The following is a 26,181-nucleotide window of genomic DNA, read 5'->3' on the forward strand; positions in this document are numbered from 1 at the left end:
CATTGCCGCCTGTTATGTTGAGTCTGAAGCCTTCGAGCTTACTACTTAAAACAATGCAGAAATGTTGGGTCAGGGTAAGAATCTATATATTCTATAAAGTTGACGTGGCACATCTCTAAAACCAAGATATTTATGTATCTATTTTCTCACTTTTTTGCTCTTTTCCCCTCTTATTTTGCACAAAGATATCTAATTATCTTGATTCTTTTGGAAGTAATGGCTGCACATATTATTTCAATTAATTTGAAAACAGAAAAGAAGTTATCACTTAATTATGAAATTTAAAGGGATACGTGAAAATTGAAATTAATTAATTATGGGATTTGAAGGGGTACACCACTATACGTAGACTTGTATCCTCCGGAGTTTGGAATATGAAAAGGTCTGCCTTTTATAGGTGTATAAAAAAGATATGATGAGAGGAAGCAGCTACCGAATCTTTACCATAAGCAAATTCAATGAGGCAAGTTTCACTTTTTTACACCATCAAGGAAGAAAAGAAGTAAAGATTTCAAATGAAGATGAAGTAAAATATAACTCTACACTTTTACTCTTCTTTTGATGAAATTATCATTCTCCCATAATTACTTAGTTGAAATAAAGAACGAAAAGCAACTTCATGGGCGTCAAAGCGGAACAAAAATAAGAAAATGTTGACGGTGGTGGCACTACAGTGCTCTAGAAGGCGAAGCAAAAGTGTAATTTCCTTACCATTGGATTTCATTATCTCAAATTTTCTATTTAAATTCTGTAGTTATTGGCAAAATGAAAAAGGAATAACATAAACGATATGAGTTTTAAACTTTTCTATAGTTGGTCATTGTCCTATAACTTATTTAAGTTAAGGAAAATTTTGAGCTGGCTTTAGTAAACAAGGGTTATTCGCCTTTGTAGTTTGTTAAATTTTGCTTATGCCATCGATGGGTTTGGTGGATTGAATAGCATCTTTCACCTTTAACTAAAAATTTCGAGTTTGCATACTAGAACGGAAAAATTTATGGTAGAGAGTGTTTTTCCTTTTAATGAATCTTACGACGCGCGAATCCAAATTAATTGAGGTCCAACGGCCATTGAATGGGGAACCAAAATAAGGTTTGTTTTTATAGCTCATACACTTATGATATTTTCATAGCCGCGCGAAGCGCGGATATATTCTCTAGTGGGAAATAAGAGAAGGTTGCACAAATACTTAAAATCTATAAGAAAAATGCCGCACATAATTAATACATTTATATTAGTAAGTGCATTTATATAAACTTTATCATCTACATATGATTAATCGATATGAATGTTCATCACAATCACTTAACTACGATGAAGTAATGCCGTAAATACATGCAACTGATGCGCCCCCCACTTATTTTTTTTTTTAACACAGAGCAGCCTATTGTATCGTCCAAGAATTTTAGTAGGCGTTTGGCCATAAGAATTATTCACTTTATTCCAGATTTTTTTTAATTTTTTTTTTCACTTTTCAGCGTTTGGCCATAAGAATTCCGAATACAACTTGAAGTTGTATTCCGAAATACTAAAAACTCAAAAAATTTATTTTTCAAATTTTTTCACTTTTTTACAACTACATTTCACCAAAAACTATAATTTCAAAAACTATGGCCAAACACAACTCTAACTCCAACTCCAAAATTCCAAAAAATGTGAATTTTTTTTTGTTTCTATGGACAAACGGGGCCTTAGGGTCGATTTTTGGGTGAAAAATGTATCCATGGTTTAAATCGGGGTCGAAACAGAATTAAAAATTAATCAAGGGGAGAAATAGAAAAACGAAAATAAATATCAGGAACTCTCTAGTAGAAGAGTGAAAAAGCCCAAAAGCACCCTCCAAAATTTCAATTCCTCCATAACCCACGCTCTCTTCTCTTTGCTCCCCTAGGGTTTCAAAAACACATTCTCATTTTCCCACTTCACTCAATATCACCTCAATCTCATAATCCATCTAGGGTTTCCTCAATCTAGCAAAATGGCATCACCGGCAGTAGTTTCCGCACCACGCGCCGCCGCCACGTCATCCAAAACCGAAACCTTCGTCGACAACAAACGGAAAGACGATATCCGTATGGCGAACATCGCCGCCGCACAAGCCGTCGCAAACGCCGTCCGTACAAGTCTAGGTCCTAAAGGTATGGACAAAATGATCTCAACCGCAAACGGCGAAGTAATCATTACTAACGACGGCGCAACAATACTTAACAAAATGGAAGTTCTTCAACCTGCTGCTAAGTTCCTCGTTGAACTATCCAAATCGCAAGACGTTGTCGCCGGTGACGGAACAACAACCGTCGTTGTCATCGCCGGAGCGTTGTTGAAACAGTGTTTATCGCTACTTTCTGCTGGGATTCACCCAACTGTTGTTTCTGATTCGTTGCATAAAGCGTCTATGAAGGCTGTTGAAGTGCTTACTGCTATGGCATTGCCTGTTGAGCTAACGGATCGCGATTCCCTTGTGAAATCGGCTAGTACTGCGCTTAACAGTAAGGTAGTTTCGCAATACTCTACGCTTTTAGCTCCATTAGCTGTTGATTCTGTGTTATCTGTTGTGGACCCGGAGAAACCTGAGATTGTTGATTTGAGGGATATTAAGATTGTTAAGAAATTGGGTGGTACTGTTGATGATACTGAGTTGGTTAAAGGTTTGGTTTTTGATAAGAAAGTGAGTCATGCTTCGGGTGGGCTTACCCGTGTTGAGAAAGCTAAGATTGGTGTGATTCAGTTTCAGATTTCGCCTCCGAAAACTGATATTGAGCAGAGTATTGTGGTTTCTGATTATACTCAAATGGATAGGATTTTGAAAGAAGAGAGGAATTACATTTTGGGTATGATTAAGAAGATTAAGGCTACGGGTTGTAATGTATTGTTGATTCAGAAGAGTATTCTGAGGGATGCTGTGACTGAATTGTCTCTGCATTATTTGTCGAAGGCGAAGATTATGGTGATTAAGGATGTCGAGAGGGATGAGATTGAGTTCATTACTAAGACGTTGAATTGTCTGCCTATTGCTAATATTGATCATTTCAGAGCAGAGAAACTTGGGTTTGCGGATTTGGTTGAAGAGATATCTCTTGGGGATGGTGGAAAGATTGTGAAGATCACAGGGATTCAGGACATGGGTAGGACTACTTCGGTGCTGGTTCGTGGGTCGAACCAGTTGGTTCTTGATGAGGCTGAGAGGAGTTTGCATGATGCGTTGTGTGTTGTAAGGTGTTTGGTGAACAAGAGGTTTTTGATTGCAGGTGGTGGGGCACCTGAGATTGAGCTTTCTAGGCAGTTGGGTGCATGGGCAAAGGTCCTACAGGGGATGGAAGGGTATTGTGTGAAGTCTTTTGCTGAAGCACTGGAAGTCGTTCCCTATACTTTGGCTGAGAATGCTGGGTTGAACCCAATTGCAATAGTGACTGAGTTGAGGAACAGGCACGCACAGGGCGAGATCAACACAGGGATCAATGTGAGGAAGGGACAGATCACTAACATTTTGGAGGAGAATGTGGTGCAGCCATTGCTGGTGAGCACAAGTGCAATTAGCTTGGCTACCGAATGTGTGCGGATGATTTTGAAGATTGACGACATTGTTACAGTGAGGTAGAGTGATGTCATGTGAAATTGCCTGAATAGAAGTGTTTTGTCATATCTTCGGTTCTTGACTTGTGTCCTTCAAGAATTAGTGGTCCTCTAGTACTTCTCTATTTCGGATTATATGCTGGATTTTCAATTTGTCATTTTTGCTTAGCTAACTTTTACTCGTTGGGTTTTTCTCACTTGAATGCTTAGTTTAGAGTGCGCAGACTCTTTTTCATGTATTTTGATTGGTTGACATGGTGCAGTATGTAACATGTGAATCACTATCAGTTTATCGATATTTTTTGTCAGATGCTCTTTAGTTGGTGAATTTTGTTTCTGTCCAACAATTTGCGTTCCAATTAGTTATCAAATGGTTCTTCATGTTTTAACGTTTATCTGTACCATGTGCTTCTTGCTCTTTGCTGTCCTATGACCCACCAAGAGGAGCTTGCTATCCCTTTTACATTGGTGTGTGCTGACAAATGTTCTCAAGCACTACCTAGATCTGGTCCAGTTTTGAGATCTAGTTGCACATTACATATTTTATATGCTAAGATTTAGTTGGAGAAAGAACAAAAGCAAGTCTACTCGGTTAGTTTACATAGAAAGAATATGTGTGCTGTGGCAACTGACAGTTGAGGTATAGTAAGGGTGATGTAAGCTCACCTAATATTGCTTTGTTATTAAAACATAAAAGTGTGAGATGTCAGCTGCGACCTATCAAGTTTTTCCTCTGATTAAGTTTTGAAATGGAGGACTCTGTTTAGTGTCAGATTCTCTCCTTGATTCTCCAACTTCCAATTGAGCTCAAGAATTGTAGCATCTTTAGAGTAGACTAATGTTGAGGTGCTTTGATTTTTCTTTACTGATCAGTTCTATAAACAACTTTACCTGAAATCTGTTTTGAGCCTAGTGTCGTTCGTTATATTAGGTGATAGGATCGGGTTGACTCCGAATCGGCTTTTGTGGTTGGGTTACGGCAGGATTGAATTAATCATCCTTCTTTTCTGAAGAGTGGTTTGGTTTTATAATTTATCATATAAGCTAATTGTAATATCAGATTTTTGTCGGTTGAGATGCCTGCCTCTCTTTCTTCCTCGTCCTTGGGGAAATAGTATTACTGCACCTTCATTCTAATGCCTAAAGCAGAGAAAATGTTAGCGAACTATGATCTTTAAATTGCATGAATGGACGATTAAAAGTCAATGTCTTTTTAAGGAAAAGGCAAAGACCAATAAAAGGGTGAAAATGAAAGCCCTTTTCTGTTCACTAAGTCGGGGTTACTTTGTTTGTTGGGGCATGGGTCTAGGTAGGAGATTAAGAATGCCATGACAAATGGCAGGGGAGATGGGAGCTTATATATAGATGCGAAGAGAAAAGGATAGACATGCAGCCAGGGACTGGTTTTGCTGTGACCTCTTGGTGATCAATGAGTGAAAAAAGCAAATAGAAGAAATGCGAGTTTTTTTGGATCGTCTCGATTGGCTGACCTAAGGAGTAATTAAGTAAGTCGTTGCTCGAGTCCTGTCACTGCTTGTAAGATATGGGAGTTGCTATTTTGTCTACATATGTAGTACTCTCTTAAGATTGTTAAGAAATTGGGTGGTACTGTTGATGATACTGAGTTGGTTAAAGGTTTGGTTTTGATAAGAAGGTGAGTCATGCTTTGGGTGGGCTTACACATGTTGAGAAATCTAAGATTGGTGTGATTCAGTTTCAGATTTCGCCTCCGAAAACCTAAGTTACTCGGACTCGGGTGCGGGAGTCCGATACGGGTGTGGATCTAGATGTCGGATCCTTCATGATCTAAATTTAAAGGTTCGGGGATACGGATCCAGTTATGGATACTAAATTATATGTGGAAAACTTGTACCGAGAGGAGAATCCACAAAGGAGATAAAAGGAAACCGAGTGACAGAGAAATTTTTATATAGAAGGTATTCCATTCAAATATCTAAAAATAGAGTTATAAAACCTAAATTATATGTGGAAAACTTGATTATACTCAAAAAATATTCGGCTAAAATTCAAATATCTAAAAATAGAGTTATCAAAAAAAAAAAAAAAAAAACTTGAAAAAATATTGATCAAGAGAGAATCCACAAAGGAGATAAAAGGAAACAGAGTGACAGAGAAATTTTTATATACAAGGTATTCCATTTTTTTCAATTTCACCTTAGCTTTAGTTTTGATTAAAGAAATCATTGAATCTGTCCGGAATTTTTACGTCGATTTTGGTCAAAGTATCCAAAATCGGTTGACCAGATCAGGTAGGATCCCACTCCCACACCCACACCCACACCCACACCCACACCCACACCCGTGTCGTGTCGACACGGGTGCGGCACCGAAAGTGAAGAGTCCGAGTAACATAGCCGAAAACTGATATTGAGCAGAGTACTGTGGTTTCTGATTATACTCAAATGAATAGGATTTTGAAAGAAGAGGGGAATTACATTTTGGGTATGTTAAAGAAGATTAAGGCTACGGGGTGTAATGTATTGTTGATTCAGAAGAGTATTCTGAGGGATGCTGTGACTGAATTGTCTCTGCATTATTTGTCAAAGGCGAAGATTATGCTGATTAAAGATGTTGAGAGGGATGAGATTGAGTTCATTACCAAGACCTTGAATTGTTTGCCTATTGCTAATATTGATCATTTCAGAGCAGAGAAACTTGGGTTTGCGGATTTGGTTGAAGAGATATCTCTTGGTGATGGTAGAAAGATTGTGAAGATCACAAGGATTCAGGACATGGGTAGGACTACTTCGCTTTAGTTTGAATCTGTCCGGTGCTGGTTCGTGGGTCGAACCAGTTGGTTCTTGATGAGGCTGAGAGGAGTTTGCATGATGCGTTGTGTGTTGTAAGGTGTTTGGTGAACAAGAGGCTTTTGATTGCAGGTGGTGGGGCACCTGAGATTGAGCTTTCTAGGCAGTTGGGTCATTGTGTGAAGTCTTTTGCTGAAGCACTCGAAGTCGTCACCTATACTTTGGCTGAGAATACTGGTTTGAACCCAATTGCAATTGTGACTGAGTTGAGGAACAGGCACGCACAGGGCGAGATCAACATAGGGATCAACGTGAGGAAGGGACAGGTCACTAACATTTTGGAGGAGAATGTGGTGCAGCCATTGCTGGTGAGCACAAGTGCAATTAGCTTGGCTACCGAATGTGTACGGATGATTTTGAAGATTGACGACATTGTTACGGTGATGTAGAGTGACATCATGTGAAGTTGCTGAAAAAATTAGAAATGTTGTCATATCTTTGGTTTTTGACTTGTGTGCTTCAAGAATTAGTGGTCCTCTAGTTCTTTTCTATTTCGGATTATATGCTAACTTTTCAATTTGTCGTTTTTGCTTAGCTAATTTTTACTCGTTTTGTTTTCTCACTTGAATTCTTAGTTTTGAGTGCGCAGGCTCTTCTTCATATGCCTTTTGATTGGTTGACAGGGTGCAGTATGTAACATGTGGATCACTATCCATTTATCAATATTTTTGTCAGATACTCTTTAGTTGGTGAATTTTGTTTTTGCCAGCAATTTATGTGCCAATTAATAACTAATGGTGCTTCCTGTTTTAAATTTTTCTACACGATGTGCTTCTTGCACTTTGCTTATCCTATGAGCCACCAAGAGAGCTTGCTATCTCTTTTACATTTGTGTGCTCTGACTAATGTTCTCAGGCACTATCTAGGCCTGTCCAGTTTTGAGATCTAGGCCTGTCCAGTTTTGATCCAGCAGTATCTGGAATTTGCTCAGAAATAAGCATTCTTGCACCTCTAAACTCAAAACAAAAAAGCATCAAAGTGTACCAAATAATAGACTGTAGCACAACTATTTGCACCATCAAACTCCCAGAGAAATCACCATACATTCCCTTTAACAAAGGAATACCCATAAGGCCATAACTAAAGTATTTGGAAGAGTTGATAAAGAAAAGAGTGTTATACTCCATTCTAAACTACCCTTTTGCTTAAATTAGCACACACAGCAAGAGCCCCAAGAACAATAAGTTTCTGCGAAGTGTCAGCAGCAATGAACCTTAAGTTCATTTTATATGGATTATTAGCAGCAATAAAATGGAAGGACAAAAGTGGAACAGCAAAAAGTGCGACAAATCTGTTAATTCCAGAACACTGGTCTGGTGAGAAAATTTTCCACCATTTAACACAACCATAAGCTAATATCATAGCCACATAAAGTAGCACAACAACAGTCATAACATGATAAAAATCAGCTAAAGTTATCATCTCTACTAAGTTCTTGAAATACCCAGATCAAGAAAAAATACAAGGGTAGAAGTTGAGAAATAAAAGAAAGTTTAGTAGAAATGAGGACGTGGGGTTGGTAAATATAAGCATGTGTTTTGGTTTATGGGGATTTTGCAGAAAGGAGCAATATTTTTTGGCATTAGAGAATAGAGATTACAGAAAGAATACAGCTTTGAGAGTTGTGAGCAAGCTTGCAGTCTCCAAGGCAAAGGGCGATTTTTCTAATTATATTTTTTGCCTATTACTCTCTTTGTTGTCTCCTCTTTGTTTTGAGCTGTGTTTGGATTGGAAAGAAAGAAAGAGAGAAAAAATTTGGGGTCTTATAAATTGGTATAATCTGGTATGGTAAGTTGGTATATGGCGCTATCTTCAATGGTTCACAGAGTTGTGTAGAGAAAAAGCATTTTGGTTGGAGGTGGTGTCCCTATAAGTACTAGTTTGCCGGAGCTTCTTTTTTAATGTCATTTTCTTCTTGTTTTTGGCTTTTGGGCTCGTGGGCTGTTGGTGGGCTACGTCTGTTGCTCTAGTGTTAGGAATTTTTATCCCCTACCTCTTTTATTTAATTATAATTAGTTTTCATTTTTCATTCTGCCTATATCAAAATACATACCCATAATATAATATTAATAAAGCATTTTCCATCCTCTCAAAACCCAATACCATCCTAACCAAAACAACCTCTCTCTCTCTCTCTCTCTCTCTCTCTCTCTCTCTCTAGATTATGAGAGAGAGAAAATATTGTTATAGTAGAGAATGGATCTTCCACATATTATCCATTATAAAGATTTGCGGATTTGAGAGTGTTTTTTGTATTTTTGAGTGCATTTGTTAACAATGTATTTGGCCGAATATATGAACAAAAAATGATAGTGTTTTTTTATTTTTTTTTGTTAATAAAGTATTTGGCTGAATTCTCAATGTATTTGGTTGAATATAAAAAAATATAAATAGTGTTTTCCGTAAATTTAAATGTATTTCTTTAGTTTGAATGAACACAAGGTATTTGACATTTGTTGAAATCCATTCAAATACATTGAATATATACGATCATGTTTTCAAATACATATTTTTATTATTTGTTTTGTATAATAATATTTGAAATTTTGTTGAAATGGCATCAAATAAAAAAATATATCCGAATCAATAAAATAAATTACATATGTTCATTAAATAAATGGTTGGTAATATTGAAAAGGTTTGCCTAAAGAATCTATTTGTTTTACCTTTTTTTATGCGCTTTCCGTAAATTAATAAAGTAGTGCCATTAGAGAAACGATTATAAAGAAATCTAATGGTATTTAAAAATGGTATTTTTTTTTTTTGCTTCTCAAAAAAAAAAAAAAAAAACCCATTAGATTTCTTTATAATCACCATTCTCTGTAACAATATTTCACTATAACGATCATATTTCCTTTGAAATCTATATTTCATATTATGTTCTATTATTTGTTTTCTATAATAATATTTCATTTGCATAAAAAAAGAGATCCGAATAAAATAATTCTGTTATAAAGAGGTTTGACTCTATTTGTTTTGCCTTTTTGCGCTTTTGCCAAGACAACCTTCTCATGCATGTGAAAATGATATAAAGCAGTTGTGGTTTGCGGGCTATTGCACAAGACAAGGTGTTTTATCCTGCGGACAATTTGGGTTCTTTGTCATTAAAAAAAAAAAAAAAAAGAAGAAGAAGATATAAAGCAGTATTTCCCCCTCACTGTTAAGTTCTTTATTAATGTAATAAAATATCTTCTATTTATGTTCTGGTAATGGTGAATCTTCAAGTCCTGATTGAGGCCTTCATGGGGTATTGTGACAAGAACAGGAACTAAGGAATAACAAGGCTATGGTGAAATTAAAGGTGCGTTTTTGTGGTGGGCCGGTTTGGTTTGTCCATTCCTAGTTCGGTTTAAGATGAAGAAGACCCCTTATGCTCTCTCTATACCTTGTTTCACTAAAATTTTGAAGTGACAGTTTGTTAGATGAGCTGGGGTAATTGAAAGCATACATTAGCAGGAGGTACAAGCCACCTAATTCAAGGAGCTTCAACATAGAATTTTCATTGTTGAAAGGAAGGGTTTGAATTAATCTGAATTGGCTTTTTGCGGTTGGGTTAACAGCAGGGTTGAATTAATCATCTTTCTTTTCTGAATAAGTGATTTGATCTGCACACTGCGTATGTTGTTGTTGTTGTATTGGAAGCTAAGTGTGGTATCCGATTCTTGTCGGAGAGATGCCTGCCTGACTTTTTTTTTTTTTTTCCTCCTGTTCCGTAGGAAAATAGTATTACTTCACCTTCAGTCTAATGCGTAAAGCAGAGTAAATGTTAAAGAATTATGATCTGTTTTCTTGCATGAATGAACAATTAAAAATCAAGGGCTTGTTAAGGAAGGGCAAGGCCAACAGAATGGGGAAAATGAAAGCCCTTTTCTGTTCACCCAAGTCGGGGTTACTTTGTTGGTTGGGACATGGTTAGAGGGGTAGGAATGCCATTACAAATGGCAAGGGCTATGGATGCAGAGAGGAAGAGGAAAGGATAGACGTGCAGCGAGGGGATTGGTTCTGCAGTGGCTTCTTGGTGATCAATGAGTGAAGAAAGCAAATAGAAGAAATGCGAGTGATGAGGGTTGAAGAGATTGATTTTGGATCTCCTGGTTTGGCTGACCCAAGCCTAGGTTGCTCGAGTCCTGTCACTGCTTGTAACATAGGAGAGTTGCTACTTTGTCTATGTATTTAGTACTCTTATCTTGATTTTATGCTTTTGTGTACTGCATTAGGCTTTAAGTAATTGCTTGGTAACCCCTATGTCTGCACAAAAACTAGATTGAATTGGCCTATTTCAACGACTGGCATTCTTGGCATCTTTGGTGATATGGGTATCTGTAGCTAACTGAATTGTTGGATCACTTTATAGTGTTCCAGAGCCGCGAGCTATTATGAGGTTGTAAGTCTTTTTTCAGGAAGAGTACTAGATGAACTGAGACTTTTAAAATTCATCTACTACTTCGAGTCTCTTGGAAGAAACCTTTCAGTAAACCCTCTCCACCTTGTTGGTCAATTCTTATGTTTTTTCACTCATGCTCAATTCTTATGTTTGTTTTATGAAAATGTTACTCCATTTGTCCCGATTTTATAAGGGAAAATGACCTAATAATACCAGTTAAGACTCTTAATTACAAAATATAAGGATATTTTTTCTTATTTATAAAATATAACAATTTAATTACAAAATATACCAAATTTAAAAAAATTAAAAGCCCACCATTCCTCCTTTTCCTTGTTCTCTATCAATTGATCTACTTGCACCCTTCCCTTCCCTTCTTTCCGTTCTCTGACTCCACCGATGTAGCGAATTTGAATTGCAGAAAAAGCCATTTTTGTTGTTTGTCCCATTTCTTTTCTTTGTCATCCCTTTCCCTTTTCCAACAAATCTCTCAGAATCATAAATTCAAACAAAAAGAAAAAAACGAATCTCACAATGCCAAGACTACCATTGCACTCAACCCTTCATACACATACAACCCATAAATATATGACATGTTTAAATTTTATTTTCTACATGCTAAGTACATAAACAATATTAAATTTGCGTTAACATTGTATAAAAGTTGTATCCAATGTTATTGCATTTAAATTTTCAAAAAGCTAACATAAACTTTGTATTGTATAAAATTTATACGATTATATACATATTGCATACCGTTTTTAGACAAATATATACGAAAAATGTGAGAATTCTAATCTTGTGCGAGATATACATATTTCATACATAAAATTTTGAGCAAAATTTTAAGCCTATGAATACACATTTCATATAGTTTCCATACACAAAATTTTGAACGAAATTTTTAACCTTTGTGAGATATATACATTTCATAAGCTTTCATACATAAAATTTTAAGCCTTGAGCGAAAATTTTCGTATATGTTTGTAAGAAATTTATTGTTATGTTTTGTAGCGAAAAGTATCGTCGTATTTTGTAAATATACCCTATTCTTATGTATATATACATCATTCTTTTATAATAATATAGATAAAACATTACTCCATTTGTTGGGGGCTCTGTTTGGGCCTTTGTCACGTAACTTTGCCACTCTACAAGTAAGAAATTGCACGGTTTTCCCTTCAAATGGGGTCTTTAATTTTTGTCCTTCAAATGGTTTCTGCCTTAACTTTTATCCTTCAAAATCGAAGACGGGGGTATAAGTTCTTTAGGGCAGTATAACTTTGTGAAATATTTTAAAGCGAAAATATGAACTTATGTCCTGTGAAAAAGTTATTTGTCTTCAAGGACAAAAATTAAAGACTAGCACAAAATAGGGAATAAAGTGCGAGTGACCCAATTGTGTTAATGTGACATAACCACAAAGGGTGATTCTGTAATAACAAAGCTATCTTCTTAGATTACATTTTAAAGATAAACGTAAAGGAATAGACAAATGATAATGGACACAGTAATTATATGGTTCAATGCTTGGTCCTGCTGTTTAAAGAAATCAGTTGGGCCATGAAACTCTTCAACAGTTTTTTCTCGTTCGTAATACTGTACATTCAGTAATGTTCGACACTTTGCATTTAACGAGGTTCAACTTAACCAACAGCGAGAGCAACGTAAATGAATAAAATCCATTCATTTAAAAGTAATATTCAAAATCGGAAACTGTACACCAAAGGGAAATAAACAACAAACTGGAACACTTTCAAAAGTCATGGTTCCAGTGGAACACCAATTGACTGATTCCTTCTCAAAGGTTTACATGGAAATATAGGTGTCCACATAATTTTAAAAAGCTGTTAAGCTGTGCCAAACGACAAACTCAGCCCTCATAATCTGGACTTCAATTAATTTTTTTTCTCTACAGTATTCCGCAACGCCCATGCCAGGTGACACTGAGCTTGTTGCTTTAATTTTAGAATGAAACCATAAAATAAGAACTAATATTTCAAGGAAAAAAGAAGATCTTTCCACATTTAAATGTTGAATGATGCTAGTCTTGTCCCAGATCATGTGTATAGGTGAAGTGTATTTGACAGATTTTGTTAGCAATTGTCAGCTCCAGCGGAGGATTCCTCCTTGTTTGAAGCAAGAAGGTGCTTTGTCAATGTTGTCTCTTCAGTATTATGTTGGTTGACAATTCTTTTCTCTTCATTTTTACCCCACAAAACTAGGTAAAGTCCAACCATTATCAGAAGTCCTCCAAGTATCCTGCATTTAAACGTTGATAAGATAATTAAGATCAATTTATGGACCAGATATCGTAAGCAAGCCGATTAATCTGACATGTGGTTATTGAATTTTATCCACTATAGCAGTAAAATAACAAAATTATCTTTTCACATTAAAGTAATTGAACTTTGCACAAAAATTTGGTGATTTTTTGTGTAACCATAAGCAAGCGGGTAACTATCAACAATTATGAGCGAGTGTTGAATATTTTCCATGGATTTGTTAACTTACCCTCCAGAGTACAACTGATCACCAAGAACTACAAAAGCCATGACAGCAACTAATACTGTTTGCACAGGCTGGAATGTAGCAACATACACTGGTCCTCCTTTCTGAATGCACCAAGTCTGGAGAGAGATTACTATTCCAGAAGAGATAATACCCTAATAACAATTAAAATCCAATATAATTAGACTTTCATGTTAACTAAGATAATGTGAAACAGGGAATTGAGTCTTGGTTCTTTTATTAGGTTCTTACAGCATATAAAATCAGATATATTTCCTCTCCAGAGTGGATCAGCCATTTTTTTGGATCCCTTTCTGTAAAAGCTGCTATAGCTAGGAACTGAATTAATCCAAAGAAGCATGTAAATGAGGTAAGTGATAGCTTGGCTGGGTACTTCTTCACCACAGGTGCCTGCGTAATTTACCAAGTAAATAATAAGTTGTCGGCACTGACTTTGACTGTGTTATGGCTCCAGCAGCCTTGTGGAGACTGCTTGAACTTACTAACAATAATTGCAGCTTTGGTTTCAATATATCCACTGACAGTTTAAAGAACTTTTAATTTACACTATCAATGTAATTTAACTAGTTGTAGCAGGTATGTTGCTTGAACTAGCCAAAAATGTTGCCGCACTTGTGTTACATCATCCTCAAGAAACACAACTTTGGAGGATCCAACAAGCACCCAACAACATTTTTGAAGAATCCAAGCAACATAGATGGCAGGTTGCTCGCCTTATTTTTCAGGCAACTAGTTCTACTTAATCTGAGCAGTTACTTATAATTATCTTGTGTCAATGCACATAAGTTAAACTCTCTTGCTGTTACATGAGGGATACCTGAAGAACCATCCAACCAGCCCAAGATAAGCAATGACCAAACAAATAAACACAACCCCATGTCCAATCCAGCATGTTCTCTTGAGAAGCAACCATATCTTCTTCAGAAGAATTGCTTCCTCCTGATAGGGGAGGCCCTTTGTAAAGAGTAATAATTGTGGCACCTCCAACACTTGCTAGGGTTCCCAGAATCTTTGCCATGCCATCTCTCCTCATAAAATGAACTCTTTCTAGCCTGAGAGCATACAAGCATGTACTTTAGTCTAAATGTAGTTGCTATAAAATTTAAACGAATGAATGGAAATGAGTCTTTCTAAAGAGCTCTTGCATACCTTAGACTAGAAGCCATGATGAAAGTAATAGCAGGAACAGAGTTTTGCATTGCTGAAGCAAAGGTTGGGGATGCATAATACAACCCTAAGATATAAAATCCTTGGTTTGCTGTGATCCTGGGAAGCAAAAACTTGCAATGATCAGCAAAATACATATCAGGAAATGATTTAACTTATATACACTGACCGTGTAAGGAAATTTTTTATTTGTTGCGTCGTTAACGTATTGTAGCTGGTAACTTGGCTTATTTCCTAAGTTACTAATCCTACCTTTTTATTAACGGTTATCTATAGTTGTATCTTTCGGTTGATCTAATATTGTAAAAGTTCTTATCACTATTAGTGTATATAGTTGTATTTTAAAGGAAAAAAAAAAAGGAAGTGGATAATTCCTCTTGCTACTTGCTTACCCTATTAATGCAAGAAAGAAAAATTGAGCCAATAGAGAGAATGTGAGGGGTGGTCTTTCTTTCCTGTATAAATCATAACACAAGGGAAGAAAAGGTTAATTACATATCAATAAAGAAGGAAAAGAAACAAAAAATCTGAGGTGCTTTGAAATCAAAGACTCACTTTTCCAAGAAATAAGCAAAGGGGCCTAACAAAAGCAATGCAATAATATTTCTATAAACTGGATACACAATCTTGCTGACACCAATATTAAGTGCAAGTCTTGAGACTATATGAAATCCTGCATAGCATAATTGCAAAACAAGCAATGCTATAAGAAGTTTCACTTTTCCAGGGATACTGGGGATTCCACTTTTTGGTTCCATATCTTTTGATTTCTTTCTAAATTTTTTACACTTAGATCCTCAAGTACTACAAGTACTAACAATTATCCTCATATATATACAAAGTTAAAGATTCCATTTGGAAAAAATAAGTGAATTAAATTGATGAATAATAGAGGACAAAAACAGAACAGCCTCACTGGCATATGCAAAGTGATCATTTAGACATATTATTGTGAGATTCTGAATAATTTTTTTAAGTGCCTTAATGTATAATGTGCATTTATTGATATAGTTGCTCTATGCTTTGCATGCAAATCTGTCCACTATGAGATCGGTTTTTTCTAAATCTTGTATATGATATATGATTCGTTGACTTAGACTTTGGACTTTGTTAGGGAGACAAACTGGGAGTTATGCATGTTGGTTTGGTAGTTATAGCTACACCTTATTTTGTGACCTTTCTTAAATTTATGGCAGCCATTAGGTAGTACATAGCTTTAATTAATTGGTGGGTTAGTTTGTAGTTAGTTAGTTCAAGTAAGAAACTAGAAAGTTCTTCTTCTATTCTTTATTTTTTCAGTTATCCATCTAAGAAAGGCAATCAAAAATTTGCCAGTTGAATTAAGCTGCTCTTTTACCTTCATATATTTTGCAGTAAAAAATAGTTGCTACCATAAATTTTATTTGCTAGCCAAGCCTACCCATAAAATACATGTGACTAAAATTGATGATTTAGTGTATATGACAAAGTGCCAAAGAAAATATGAGAATTAGTCCCTTGGAACAGATCCCTCATCTGTTACAGGTGACCCGGGATTGTAGTAAGTAAAGAAAACATTGCAGATGGTGAAAATTATGTAAGATCAAGTATCCTCAAAATTCTGCACTGACAAAAAGAAAACTCATTTAATTACTCCTCATATGTCCAAGTCTTAGTACGGAGAGTTATATCGATGCTGGCGGGAAATGATAGGTACCTAGTGAAATAGTTGAAATGTGTGCAAGCTACTAGAACACCGCCATTATTTTTTGAAAAATAGATAAGAAAAGAAAACAAGAAGGAATCTTAGATACCATGTGGTCCTTCCTTTGGTTTTGTCATAATACCGTACACAACTTTGCAATATACTACTCTCTCCGTTCAATTTGTTTGTCTTAATTTAATATAAGACGGAGTTTAAAAAAATAAAGAAGATTGTTCAATTTTGTGGTCTTAATATATATATAATGTACCGAAATGTCTTTAATCTTATGGTCTTATACATGCCACGTGGGATGTTGAAACTAAAGAGTTGTCAAATTAGGAAAGAGACATTCTTTCTGAAACAAACCAAAAACAAAAGTAAGACAAATAAATTGAAACGGAGGGAGTACTAGTTAGTTTTGAAACTGCTAAATTAACGTCCACAAAAGGAGGAGTGTGTCATTTGGCAAGGCCAACAAGGAAGCAATCAGAATCATATACAGAAATCTTATGAAAAAAGAAAATATATGAATAAAGTTTGCAACCGCAAAGACGTTGGATCATTAGACCTTTGATAGAATCTTTTCACAGGCAATCAACGGAAATCATAGTTTGTCCTAACGAATCTTCAGTCAGGAGACAAAACCCATGTTATCCTTGTTATTGAATTTTCAGATTAGGTAGGTCTTATTTAAGAGATTCCCTAGCTTAGAAAAAGAATATTCTTATCTCATTTGTCACCGAAAAAGAAAAAAAAAAGAAAAAAAACTTAGACAATTAACCAAGATGGCTCGTGGTTCATGAATGAGAATATTACTCAAAGGTATATACATTTTTCAACGTTATCAAGTTGCTCTAAATTAGAACATGTTCCATTGTTCCCCAAGCAAATATTTCTTAGGGTTGCGCATCAATCTAATTATAAGTATAAACTTGATAAAATGGCCTTTTGTGGATGTGGGGTGAGAGGAAGTAGTAGTTTTTTAAAAGTTTACCTGAGCTTGAGGTTATAGTTTCTATCACATTACATACTTTTATTTTTCAGTCAGCAATTTGAAAAGGTCAAAATAATGTGACCATGACAAAATAAGCAAAAGCTTCAAATAATCATCCAATTTAACGTAGAGGTAAAATACTTCATGAACCAAAGCTAATCACAACAGCTGATCAATAAAACAAACCAAAAAACTTTAAATCTACTTTCTACAACACGAGCAGCTTTGCTTTCCACCAAAATCCTTGAGTACTCGTATGAAAAAGTTCCAACTTGGATGGTTTGCTCATACATATGTCTTGTGCTGGAAAAGATTTCAAAGACTGCGCTATTCTACAACAAATTGCCTAGCTTGGTCAAAAGCCAAGAGATCTAAACCGTACAATCTGCAACTAAATTAGATGAAAGCAAGATACAACCCACCATAAAACATGAACCAAAGAACAAGACCAGATTTGGTTGCCTAAATTCTAAGATTCTTTTCGAACAAATCTTGGAGTTCTACTGCTTTTTCCTAAAAGCAATTACAACAGCAGAGCAGTTATCTTTGCATTGACGCTCACGGACTGCCTCTCGCACAAGGCGGCGGCTCACAGCTGACACAGGTAGCCCCTCCTGCCAAAACAGATGCAAGGGTTAATCAAGCTGCCACCAGAAATCAGTTCTCAAAGTGCAAATCTTTTGGAGACTACTTAACTTTTCAGGGGAGAAAACGAGAGCGTGAGAGAGGGGAGGTGGTGATATACCTTTAATAGCTTCTGAACAAAATCAACAGCATCACTTGGGCCAAAAACCTACAATCATAGGGAAAGAATAATATCCCAGGGAAGAGCACCCAAAGCACAGTGGTTTTATGCACGACTAAAAGAATAATACAAAAAAACAAAAACAACAAAGATACCCCCCACAAGCCATCACAGCCAAGAATGATGAAGTGTTCTCTCTCGGTAAGTTCAAATGAATGAACATCTGGAGTTGGAATGACACCAACCTGCATATTGAATTCCTTTACATGAAAAAGATGGAATACACCATAAACTGCATGTTCAATAAGTAATTCAAGCATCTATTGAATTCTCTTGAGGTATTTGGCAGCCACACGCGCATAAATGAAAATCCACTATCCAAAAAAATACTCCTCCAAATAATAAAGCACCAATGAAGAACAAGCAAGTAGTGATTTGGTGGAACCAATTATAGTCATCATTATACCCAACAAAAAGTAAGAAGGAAAAAGAAAAAGGTTATGTCAACAAGGAGATATTTTCATATCTCAGCACACAACCTTCTTGAACTGACGATCTCCAAAAGCTCTGGAAACTTCAAGGCGAGCTTGTAATCGGCCATTAGAACTGACAGATCCCCCAGCCTACAGGACCATGGATGTTCATCAGCAGAAGCTCAATACACATAACAAGAAGCAATAGCAAAAAATTTGAAGCACTAAGTTCAGCTTATGACAAGAAAAATTCAGTTGGAAACACTTGGTCCTTTTAGGTAATAGCGTTGAATCAGGAAAGAAGTAACAGAGTAATCTGGCCATTATACATTAATGAGTAGCTTTTGGAGACAACATTCTCCCTTATATCTACCAACATCTGAAAGGTACATACAAGTGCTAGTATACTTCCCACGAGACTGTATCTGGATAAAATAATGGAACGCATTCCATTTGAATGTACCAAAATACGGAATCATTATCTAATTATGTTACCAAAATGGTTTAGAAATTATCATTAGCTAAACAAATTGTGGGATTGCAGTGGGTATGTTGTTGTTGTTGTTGTAAACAAGTTCTGAACAGTCTCAAGAGCAATAAGACAAGACTGATAATCCAGCACCACTAGAAAAAGAGAATTGGAGACAAAAATAAGTATCAGATTGAAAAAGGTACCCATTGCTGAATGCTTACTTTTTGGATACGTGCACGTTCTTGAGGATATATAGCCTTGTGTTCCCTGGTCAAAACTATGGCCTTCATAGGAGTTGATCCATCAGAACTATTGTTTGAACCATCTGCAGGAGATGACCGTGCCAAAATTGCCTTTGCATCTCCTATATTAGCAATAAACACCTAAATGCACATGGTACAAAGTTCATTAGATATTCAACGCAAATCCCTGAGAGCCAATATCAAACTGATAAGAAGGAAATTACGTGTTTGAGAGGTGCTGCTGCTTATTCAAAGAGTAAGTTTTACAAAGACATTACATAGATTAAACGAACCACTTTAGCAAGCTACTAGATGATACTTGGTTTAACGCTCAACATGCACATGACTCTTTTGGGACCACAAGAAACTTTTGATTGCAGAGATGAAACAAAGACACATCTTGGTAAAAGCGGCAGAATCTATTTACACATTACGTCACAAAAAGTTTGGCCCCAAAGATTTAAAGATCTTGAAATATGTTTTCAGCAGAAATAGGTTTAGTTATATGCTTACTTCTAAATATTACTGTCAAATACACACGCGCGCGCGCGCTCTTGCGCTTTCTCTAATTATCTGTGTGTATGAGAGATAGTAATCATACCAGTCTAATATTGATGGACTCGCACTTTATGTGATTCTACTGTCAAAAACATCATTCCAACAAGTTCAACAATGAGGAAAGAGAATCATGGTAGAGCTCAAAAGCAAAACCTGAATCACTGATTGGAGTGCATTAATAATTATAAAATGAAACTTACTTTGGATCCTAAAACCCAAACACACACTGCAGCAGCACCATCTTGCCAACCACCTGATGATGCATCTAACACTGTGAGTAAACACACCAACTTTTAAAAGACTCTAAGAAAACGGAAAAGAGTATATCGTTTGGAGTAACAAACACAGTTTGAAGACTGAAGCATGAATAAAAACAAATGACAACACCTAGATAATGATGACAGGCCTTTAGAGAGTTTGAACATGAAATATACTCTCCTGAAATGAAGAGTATACACTGAGCAGAAATGCAAAATCTACATAAGAAAAGTAGCAAGGAGATAAAGAATGTCTTCCGGAGGAACTAGTCCCTGAAACTACTTCAAGATTATTCAGTTCATTATTTACAGAAGGAACACCAGAAAAAAAAAAAAAAGAAACTTTCCCTGCCGCTTCTTTTACCTACTAATATTATATTATTTGTAAACCAAAGTACTAAGCAGTAAACCTTAGTTAATCCACTATACAACCAGGTTCAAACCCGTGAAATGCACCTGACGCACGCACACGTGTTGTATCCTTACATTGAACCAATGGGGATATTCGCTATTCTAACCTCATCGGGCAATTTGTCTAAATGTCTATGTTTCTCATGTAACCAATTTTTGCTTCAGCATATATGATACAAGTGCAAGATGCTTGGAATAATTATGTCATAGAGGTAGACAGGTGGTTATGGCTCTTACATCTAGCAAGAAGTGAACCAGAGGCGGAGGCAGTGTTTCACAGTTATCTTTGTGGCGGGTTTTATTTGATAGATGGCCTATAGGAGTATGAAAAGAGCTATAATTGATGACGAGGGATATGAGAGGCAATTCAGATCATCATCATCATGACCAGATACCACTGCCATGAAAAAAAAATTCCATGTTTCTTCCTCCATGGGAGAAAATGATGTAGAGATCAGGTAGGACAGCTTCAGAACATAGAAATTAGGAATATCAAACACTAATCTTGAATGAGAGAACAAAATCACAATTACATTCAATCCTCGTGATATCAAAAAACAAGAATGCAGAAAAATGTCGAACGGAAAATAAAGATACCTTTGGTGCTTTCCTGAAGAAGAGACTCGTCAGTTCTGTTAAAACCTGGTAAATATAAGAAATGGAAAAGAGATGCTATTAATCTCCCTCTATGCACAATATCAAGAGTTGGATCACTTGAAAATGGGCTAAGGACCATGAATATCAAGTTTTTTTAGCAAAAAGCCAAGTAACATACCCTCAAGTATCGCCTTTTTGGCTGCTTTAACATCCAACTGCAAATTCATTGAAAGACTGACAATGATACTCTAATCCAGAGAACATAAACAAAATAGAAAACCGCTACCAGTAACAGAAAATATGGAACAAATAAGATATGAACAATGGTCACCACCAAATTTTAAGACCAACACTAACAAGACTAAGCAAACACACCAACTCACGTGGTAAGCCTGCAGATAGAACATTGGCATGTAAATGCTTCTGAGCATACTCAGCAGCTAATCGACCTCCATGTCCATCATATATTGCAAAATGAGCACATCTACAAAGGAAATAACATAGTCAGGAAACTTCAAAAATCCTAGAAGAGTAATATAGAGTATGAGATGTCAAAAAGTACATCAATTTCCACTTCATGTCAAATTTGTTTATTTCTCTTTTATATTTTTGTTCAAATGCCATAAACAAACAATGATTTCAAATCAAAACTTCAAATTTGAATTTTGAAAGAGAAAGAAACAAAGTAGAAGGCCAAAACAATAAGATTCTGTATTCAAATGACAGCTTTCGTAACATAAACTCTTTCATCTCCCTCAATAATCAACTAACCCTATCTCCATTTAGCTAATCGATAAGTACAACAACGACAACATACCCTGTGTAATCCCACAAGCGGGGTCTGGGGAGGGTAGTGTGTACGCATACCTTACCCCTGGGACCTTTGGGAGGTAGAGAGGTTGTTTCCGATAGACCCTTCGCTCAAGGAAAAACAATTCGGGAAAAGAAATAACAGAGGTGAATAAGCCATGTCAAAAATACTGTAGACAGCATGGCAAAGGAGTCTGAAAAAAGGAACGGTAACCTATGTTGCTCGGACTCTTCAAAAATGTAAACGGGTGCATGTAAGATTCTCCAAAAGTAGTGTATTTTTGGAGAACCGACACAGGTGCGGCATCGAAAGTGAAGAGCAACTTAGACAGTAACTCCAACAAAATAATACTCCTGTGATAAGTCAAGTACAAGAAACAACCCATAGTAACAAAAATCAAAAGACAAGAAACTACAAGAGTAATACTACATAAAGCTAATTGATATGTAAAAGACGCAAATTTCTTTGGGGTCTAGGGTTAGTTTAAACCTCAATTTCCCGGGGGTAGCATGAGGAAGAACGACTGTAGCGTCCTCCATGGTGTGCCTGGAACCCTTATCCTCAGCAGCATCAGCATCTATTTCAAAATACAATTCACTTCCATTTTTCGGGACTGTGATCTCAGCCTCTTTAGTGTCGCTGCTTCTCAACTTCTTGGTTACAGAATCGGAATTATCAGAATGGCCTTCGCGTTTGTTATTTGATGTGGTGCTGACACTCTCTTTATCAAGTGATATCGAATGGGAACTTTCAGCCATTGTTTAGCAGTTAATAATCAGTAGAGATCAGGAGACTGAGAGTGAACCCTACAGTGGTATTAGGATAAAGTTGAGGCAAAAACGACAGTGCGACTATAGTGGTATTTGTTTCTTTCCTTTCCCTTGTTTTGGGTGAAAAACTCATTTTTGCCCCTAACTTTTATTTCAATAATTAAGACCCGTTTGGATATGATTTGAAATTAGTAACTTGAAGTCATGTTGATTTAAAGTTAAAGTTTTGTTAGGATATGTAATTTATATTTACTAAGTTGTATATTTTCTCACAAACATGAAAACTCCACAAATTGTGAAAAACTATCAAAATTTTCCCAATTTTTATATACTATCTTACCAAATGAATAAATCATAGTTTATAACAAAGTTAATACGCTATCAAAAAGCTTTTTTTTAAAAATACAACATCTATTGATCAAACTATCGTTTAATAAATTAGAAAAAAAAAAAGTTGAACAAGAGTTGTACTGTAACTACTCTTTAATATAATCTTTCCACATGGTACAAACAATCTCTTCACTTCGAGCATGCATTTCCCGATTAGACGACCAAGAAGGCTAACCAGCATTGTTACTTTTAGACAAGTTTTAAAGTTATATCTATCAACTTATGAATCTTTTTCACAGAATCTAAACTTATGGGTCAAGTTTTTCATTTAAAATTTTTTGAATTATAATTGGGAATCTCAAATCCTACTTTTTGGATAATTTGGAATTTGCAATCATGATATAAAGTTAAAGTTGAGATTTTTATGCAAATTTCATAAACAAAAACTAATTTAAAATCAAAATATAAAATCAGACTCACAAATCGTATGGTCACGACTAATTACCTTTCAATATTGAATAAAATAAAAGATACTAATATTTCTTCCTATCCAATACAGTAATTATTTTGCAATTGAAAACTTCAATTCCACGTCTATATATTTCCCTTTTCTCATTTTATAGGTGGTAATTTTTCTTTTTCACTTATCTAAAAAGTAATATATTTTCATATCTAACCCTAGAACTCGCCCATTTATTTCGGTTTAAACTTGGAAGAGGCAAACTCGAGATTGGGAAAGAATAATTAACAAGAATTTGGGGCGTTAACCCTCATCTAATGGAAATCGACCTAGGGATAGGTGACACCACTTGTAGCCATATTCGGGTGTTCTTAATGCTCTTAATTGCTTTAGGGATATTCAATTAGGTAGTTTAGTTAGTCTTCGGAAGAAGCTAATTTAGAGTCATTATCCGAGGCTAAGTAATATAAACTCACCATTAGTTGTAAATCATGAAATACATTGGATCGTTACTTGAGCGTAATTTCCTTTGTATCCATTCTTGTGGCCATTGATCATTTTACTTGCTTTCTAGGTTAGTTTATGTTTTCACAATTAGTTATAATTCTCTCTCTAAATAACCTTTAAGTGTTTGGCATAGCTATTGTTGGTGATAATTCCTACTTTTCCTATTCGCCTATATATTGTTCTCTGTGGAATCGACCCGGATTCATAGTTGGGTAAATTATATTTGCATACGACCGTGCTCATTCTAATTAATAGGGTGGATATCAGTAGCAAAATACATAATATCCACGCGCATACAAAATTTATCCTAACTGAAATTGTACAACTACAATATCTGATTGTAACTATATTGTATTTATGTATGACCAATTGTATTTGTATGTATGTGTGGCCAATTATATGTGCATGTATATATGTATATTCAATTGGGCGAAGACATCAACGATACGTGTGGCCAACTAGATTCAAAATATGGTACTGGCTAACTATATGAGAGGCCAACTCCACGTGAAAGGTATATAAATGTATGTTATATACATGAGGGATCCACCTATAAACGGCAATCTTTGAGCAGCATCGATTTTCCAGCAAGGCAACTAAAACGCCGAGGAACTCTGATAGTGGCGAACAAGTGAGTTTAAGGTGGGTATGCATGCAGTGGCGGTCGATTTTTATGAAAACCTTCAAAGATGGTGATCTCAGGTAAAACAACATTGATTTTTCAGCTACCAACCGAAACGCCGACGAACGGGTGAGGTTGGAGTGGGCAGTAGTGGCTAGAGGTTTTAAATACAAATATACTATCTAATAAATGGGAATAGCAAGCTCCTCTCCGTCAACATGACTGCTTGTTGAAGCGGGTAGTTTGGTCATTTCATGCACTGTTGCGGATATTTTGGTCATTCTGCCTCCCTTATTGTGTATTGTTTGGTTGTACTTTACGCTTTACTGCTTTCTTGCAGCCCACATATGTCAACAAACCAAATTTCTTTAGCTCAAAAGTCAAGCTTATCTTGTCTTTTATAATATGGGCCCAGGAGGTTAGTTTGTAAATGCATTAAAATATAGCAATGGTATTGGCCAAAAAAACTTATTTACTGTAGCTGTAGTATAAATATTTTGATGTCTTGACCAAATTAACCCTTTTGCTTATATCATCATCTATATTTCTTTCTGACAGAATCAGCTCTGATTCTTTGTGGGACCCATTGAACATTTTGTTTCACCCGCCAATATCTTACTTCAACTTCAGAGAAATCATGCCAAGGCTTAAGCACACCTTTCTTTTGAAACTTGTTTTTTTTTTGGGTAAACTGGATATTATTATAGATAATTAAGCCAAATCATTGTTTGAGGTTAAGGCCTGGTCGTGCATTGTAGTCTCTGTTATAGAGTTAATATTACATGTCAAAATATTCCTGGTAAATACAATTCCTACGCTGTTTGCTAAGACAGATTCGATAACAAACAAAGGAGGAACTGTCCAAAATGTTGTTGCATCAAAAAGCTTGTTCTGGGCCCCTTCTTTGGCTAAGATGTCTGCCACTCTATTTTGCTCCCTATACGTGTGGCGAGTAACGGAGCACCGAGCCTCTCAATTAGTGACCTGCATTCAAAAATAATGTTGTTATAAGGGATGTGTCCTTTGTTGATCATGTTCATTACCTCAATGGAGTCAGTTGCAATTTCAATAGGTGTCAGCTGCTTCTCGTAAGCCAACTTTAGACCCTGCAAAATGGCAAGTAGTTCTTTCAGAGAGTTAGTAGTATGGGTTAATCCTTTCATGTACCTAATGACCCATTCCCCACGGTCATCTCTGATAACACCCCCGATACTGCCTATCTTTGGGGTTTGAGAGTGCTGAACCATCGGTATTTAACTTGTAACTACCAGAATGAGGGGGTTCCCACTTAATGTCAATTGTGATTGATTCTTTAATGCTATGATTCTTGGTGATGAGTTGGTGATATTCAGTAGCGCTGGCTATAGCATTAAGGAAAGGGATATCATTTTTTTTTTATCATTGAAGAGATTGTTGTTTTGACGAATCCAGATGCTTTTAAACAAAATGGTATGAGAGTATCCCATTTGAGATAAATATTGTAGTGTTTTCCTTTAATGGTGTTCCAAGTGTCAGTCCATTTGTGGTGATCAAAGTCGAGGTTATTGGGACTTATTGGACAAGTACTACGCTGGCACATGCTATGCCAATTTTTTTTAGCATTGCTACAACTGAAGAAGATATGGGGTATGTCTTCCCTTTGATGATTGCACACTTTGCATTGGGAGTCGACATTGATGCCAATTCTATTGAGGTAATGACTAGTTGGGAGTCTGTCATTATAAAGCATATAAAGCAGCCATGTGAAGGTCTTGATTTTATTGG

At 36.0% G+C, this 26,181-nt stretch overlaps 4 protein-coding genes across 5 annotated transcripts; 2 read left to right on the forward strand and 2 right to left on the reverse strand.

Annotated features, from left to right (window-relative positions):
* Nucleotides 1-1,826: 1,826 nt before the first annotated feature.
* LOC132055559 (T-complex protein 1 subunit delta) lies at nt 1,827-3,901 on the forward strand. The gene has a single exon (XM_059447447.1). The coding sequence runs from the start codon at nt 1,979-1,981 to the stop codon at nt 3,596-3,598; it is 1,620 nt and encodes a 539-aa protein (XP_059303430.1). The 5' UTR covers nt 1,827-1,978; the 3' UTR covers nt 3,599-3,901.
* A 1,692-nt stretch (nt 3,902-5,593) lies between these two features.
* On the forward strand, nt 5,594-7,229 carry LOC132055560 (T-complex protein 1 subunit delta-like). The gene is given in 2 exon segments (XM_059447448.1): nt 5,594-6,344; nt 6,347-7,229. Coding segments are annotated over 2 exon segments (792 nt in total). The 5' UTR covers nt 5,594-5,996; the 3' UTR covers nt 6,791-7,229.
* Nucleotides 7,230-12,529: 5,300 nt separating this feature from the next.
* On the reverse strand, nt 12,530-15,421 carry LOC132058115 (WAT1-related protein At3g18200). The gene is made up of 7 exons (XM_059450677.1): nt 15,040-15,421; nt 14,877-14,939; nt 14,467-14,583; nt 14,135-14,369; nt 13,549-13,707; nt 13,300-13,451; nt 12,530-13,047 (listed from the first exon to the last, which is right to left on the reverse strand). Exons 1-7 carry the CDS (start codon nt 15,240-15,242, stop codon nt 12,882-12,884), a joined length of 1,095 nt encoding a protein of 364 aa, XP_059306660.1. The 5' UTR covers nt 15,243-15,421; the 3' UTR covers nt 12,530-12,881.
* Nucleotides 15,422-17,386: 1,965 nt separating this feature from the next.
* On the reverse strand, nt 17,387-22,499 carry LOC132055561 (probable protein phosphatase 2C 8). Of its 2 annotated transcripts, XM_059447449.1 has the most exons (10): nt 22,218-22,499; nt 21,293-21,401; nt 21,096-21,132; nt 20,918-20,962; nt 19,853-19,905; nt 19,074-19,235; nt 18,447-18,530; nt 18,063-18,152; nt 17,908-17,955; nt 17,387-17,776 (listed from the first exon to the last, which is right to left on the reverse strand). In XM_059447449.1, exons 1-10 carry the CDS (start codon nt 22,484-22,486, stop codon nt 17,663-17,665), a joined length of 1,011 nt encoding a protein of 336 aa, XP_059303432.1. In that variant the 5' UTR covers nt 22,487-22,499; the 3' UTR covers nt 17,387-17,662. The 2 variants fall into 2 exon arrangements, with proteins under 2 accessions (XP_059303432.1, XP_059303433.1); XM_059447450.1 differs by lacking the exon at nt 18,447-18,530.
* Between the last annotated feature and the right edge of the window lie 3,682 nt (nt 22,500-26,181).

Source organism: Lycium ferocissimum, chromosome 5 (genome assembly GCF_029784015.1).
Source record: "Lycium ferocissimum isolate CSIRO_LF1 chromosome 5, AGI_CSIRO_Lferr_CH_V1, whole genome shotgun sequence".
In the NCBI taxonomy this organism is placed as follows: Eukaryota; Viridiplantae; Streptophyta; class Magnoliopsida; order Solanales; family Solanaceae; genus Lycium; species Lycium ferocissimum.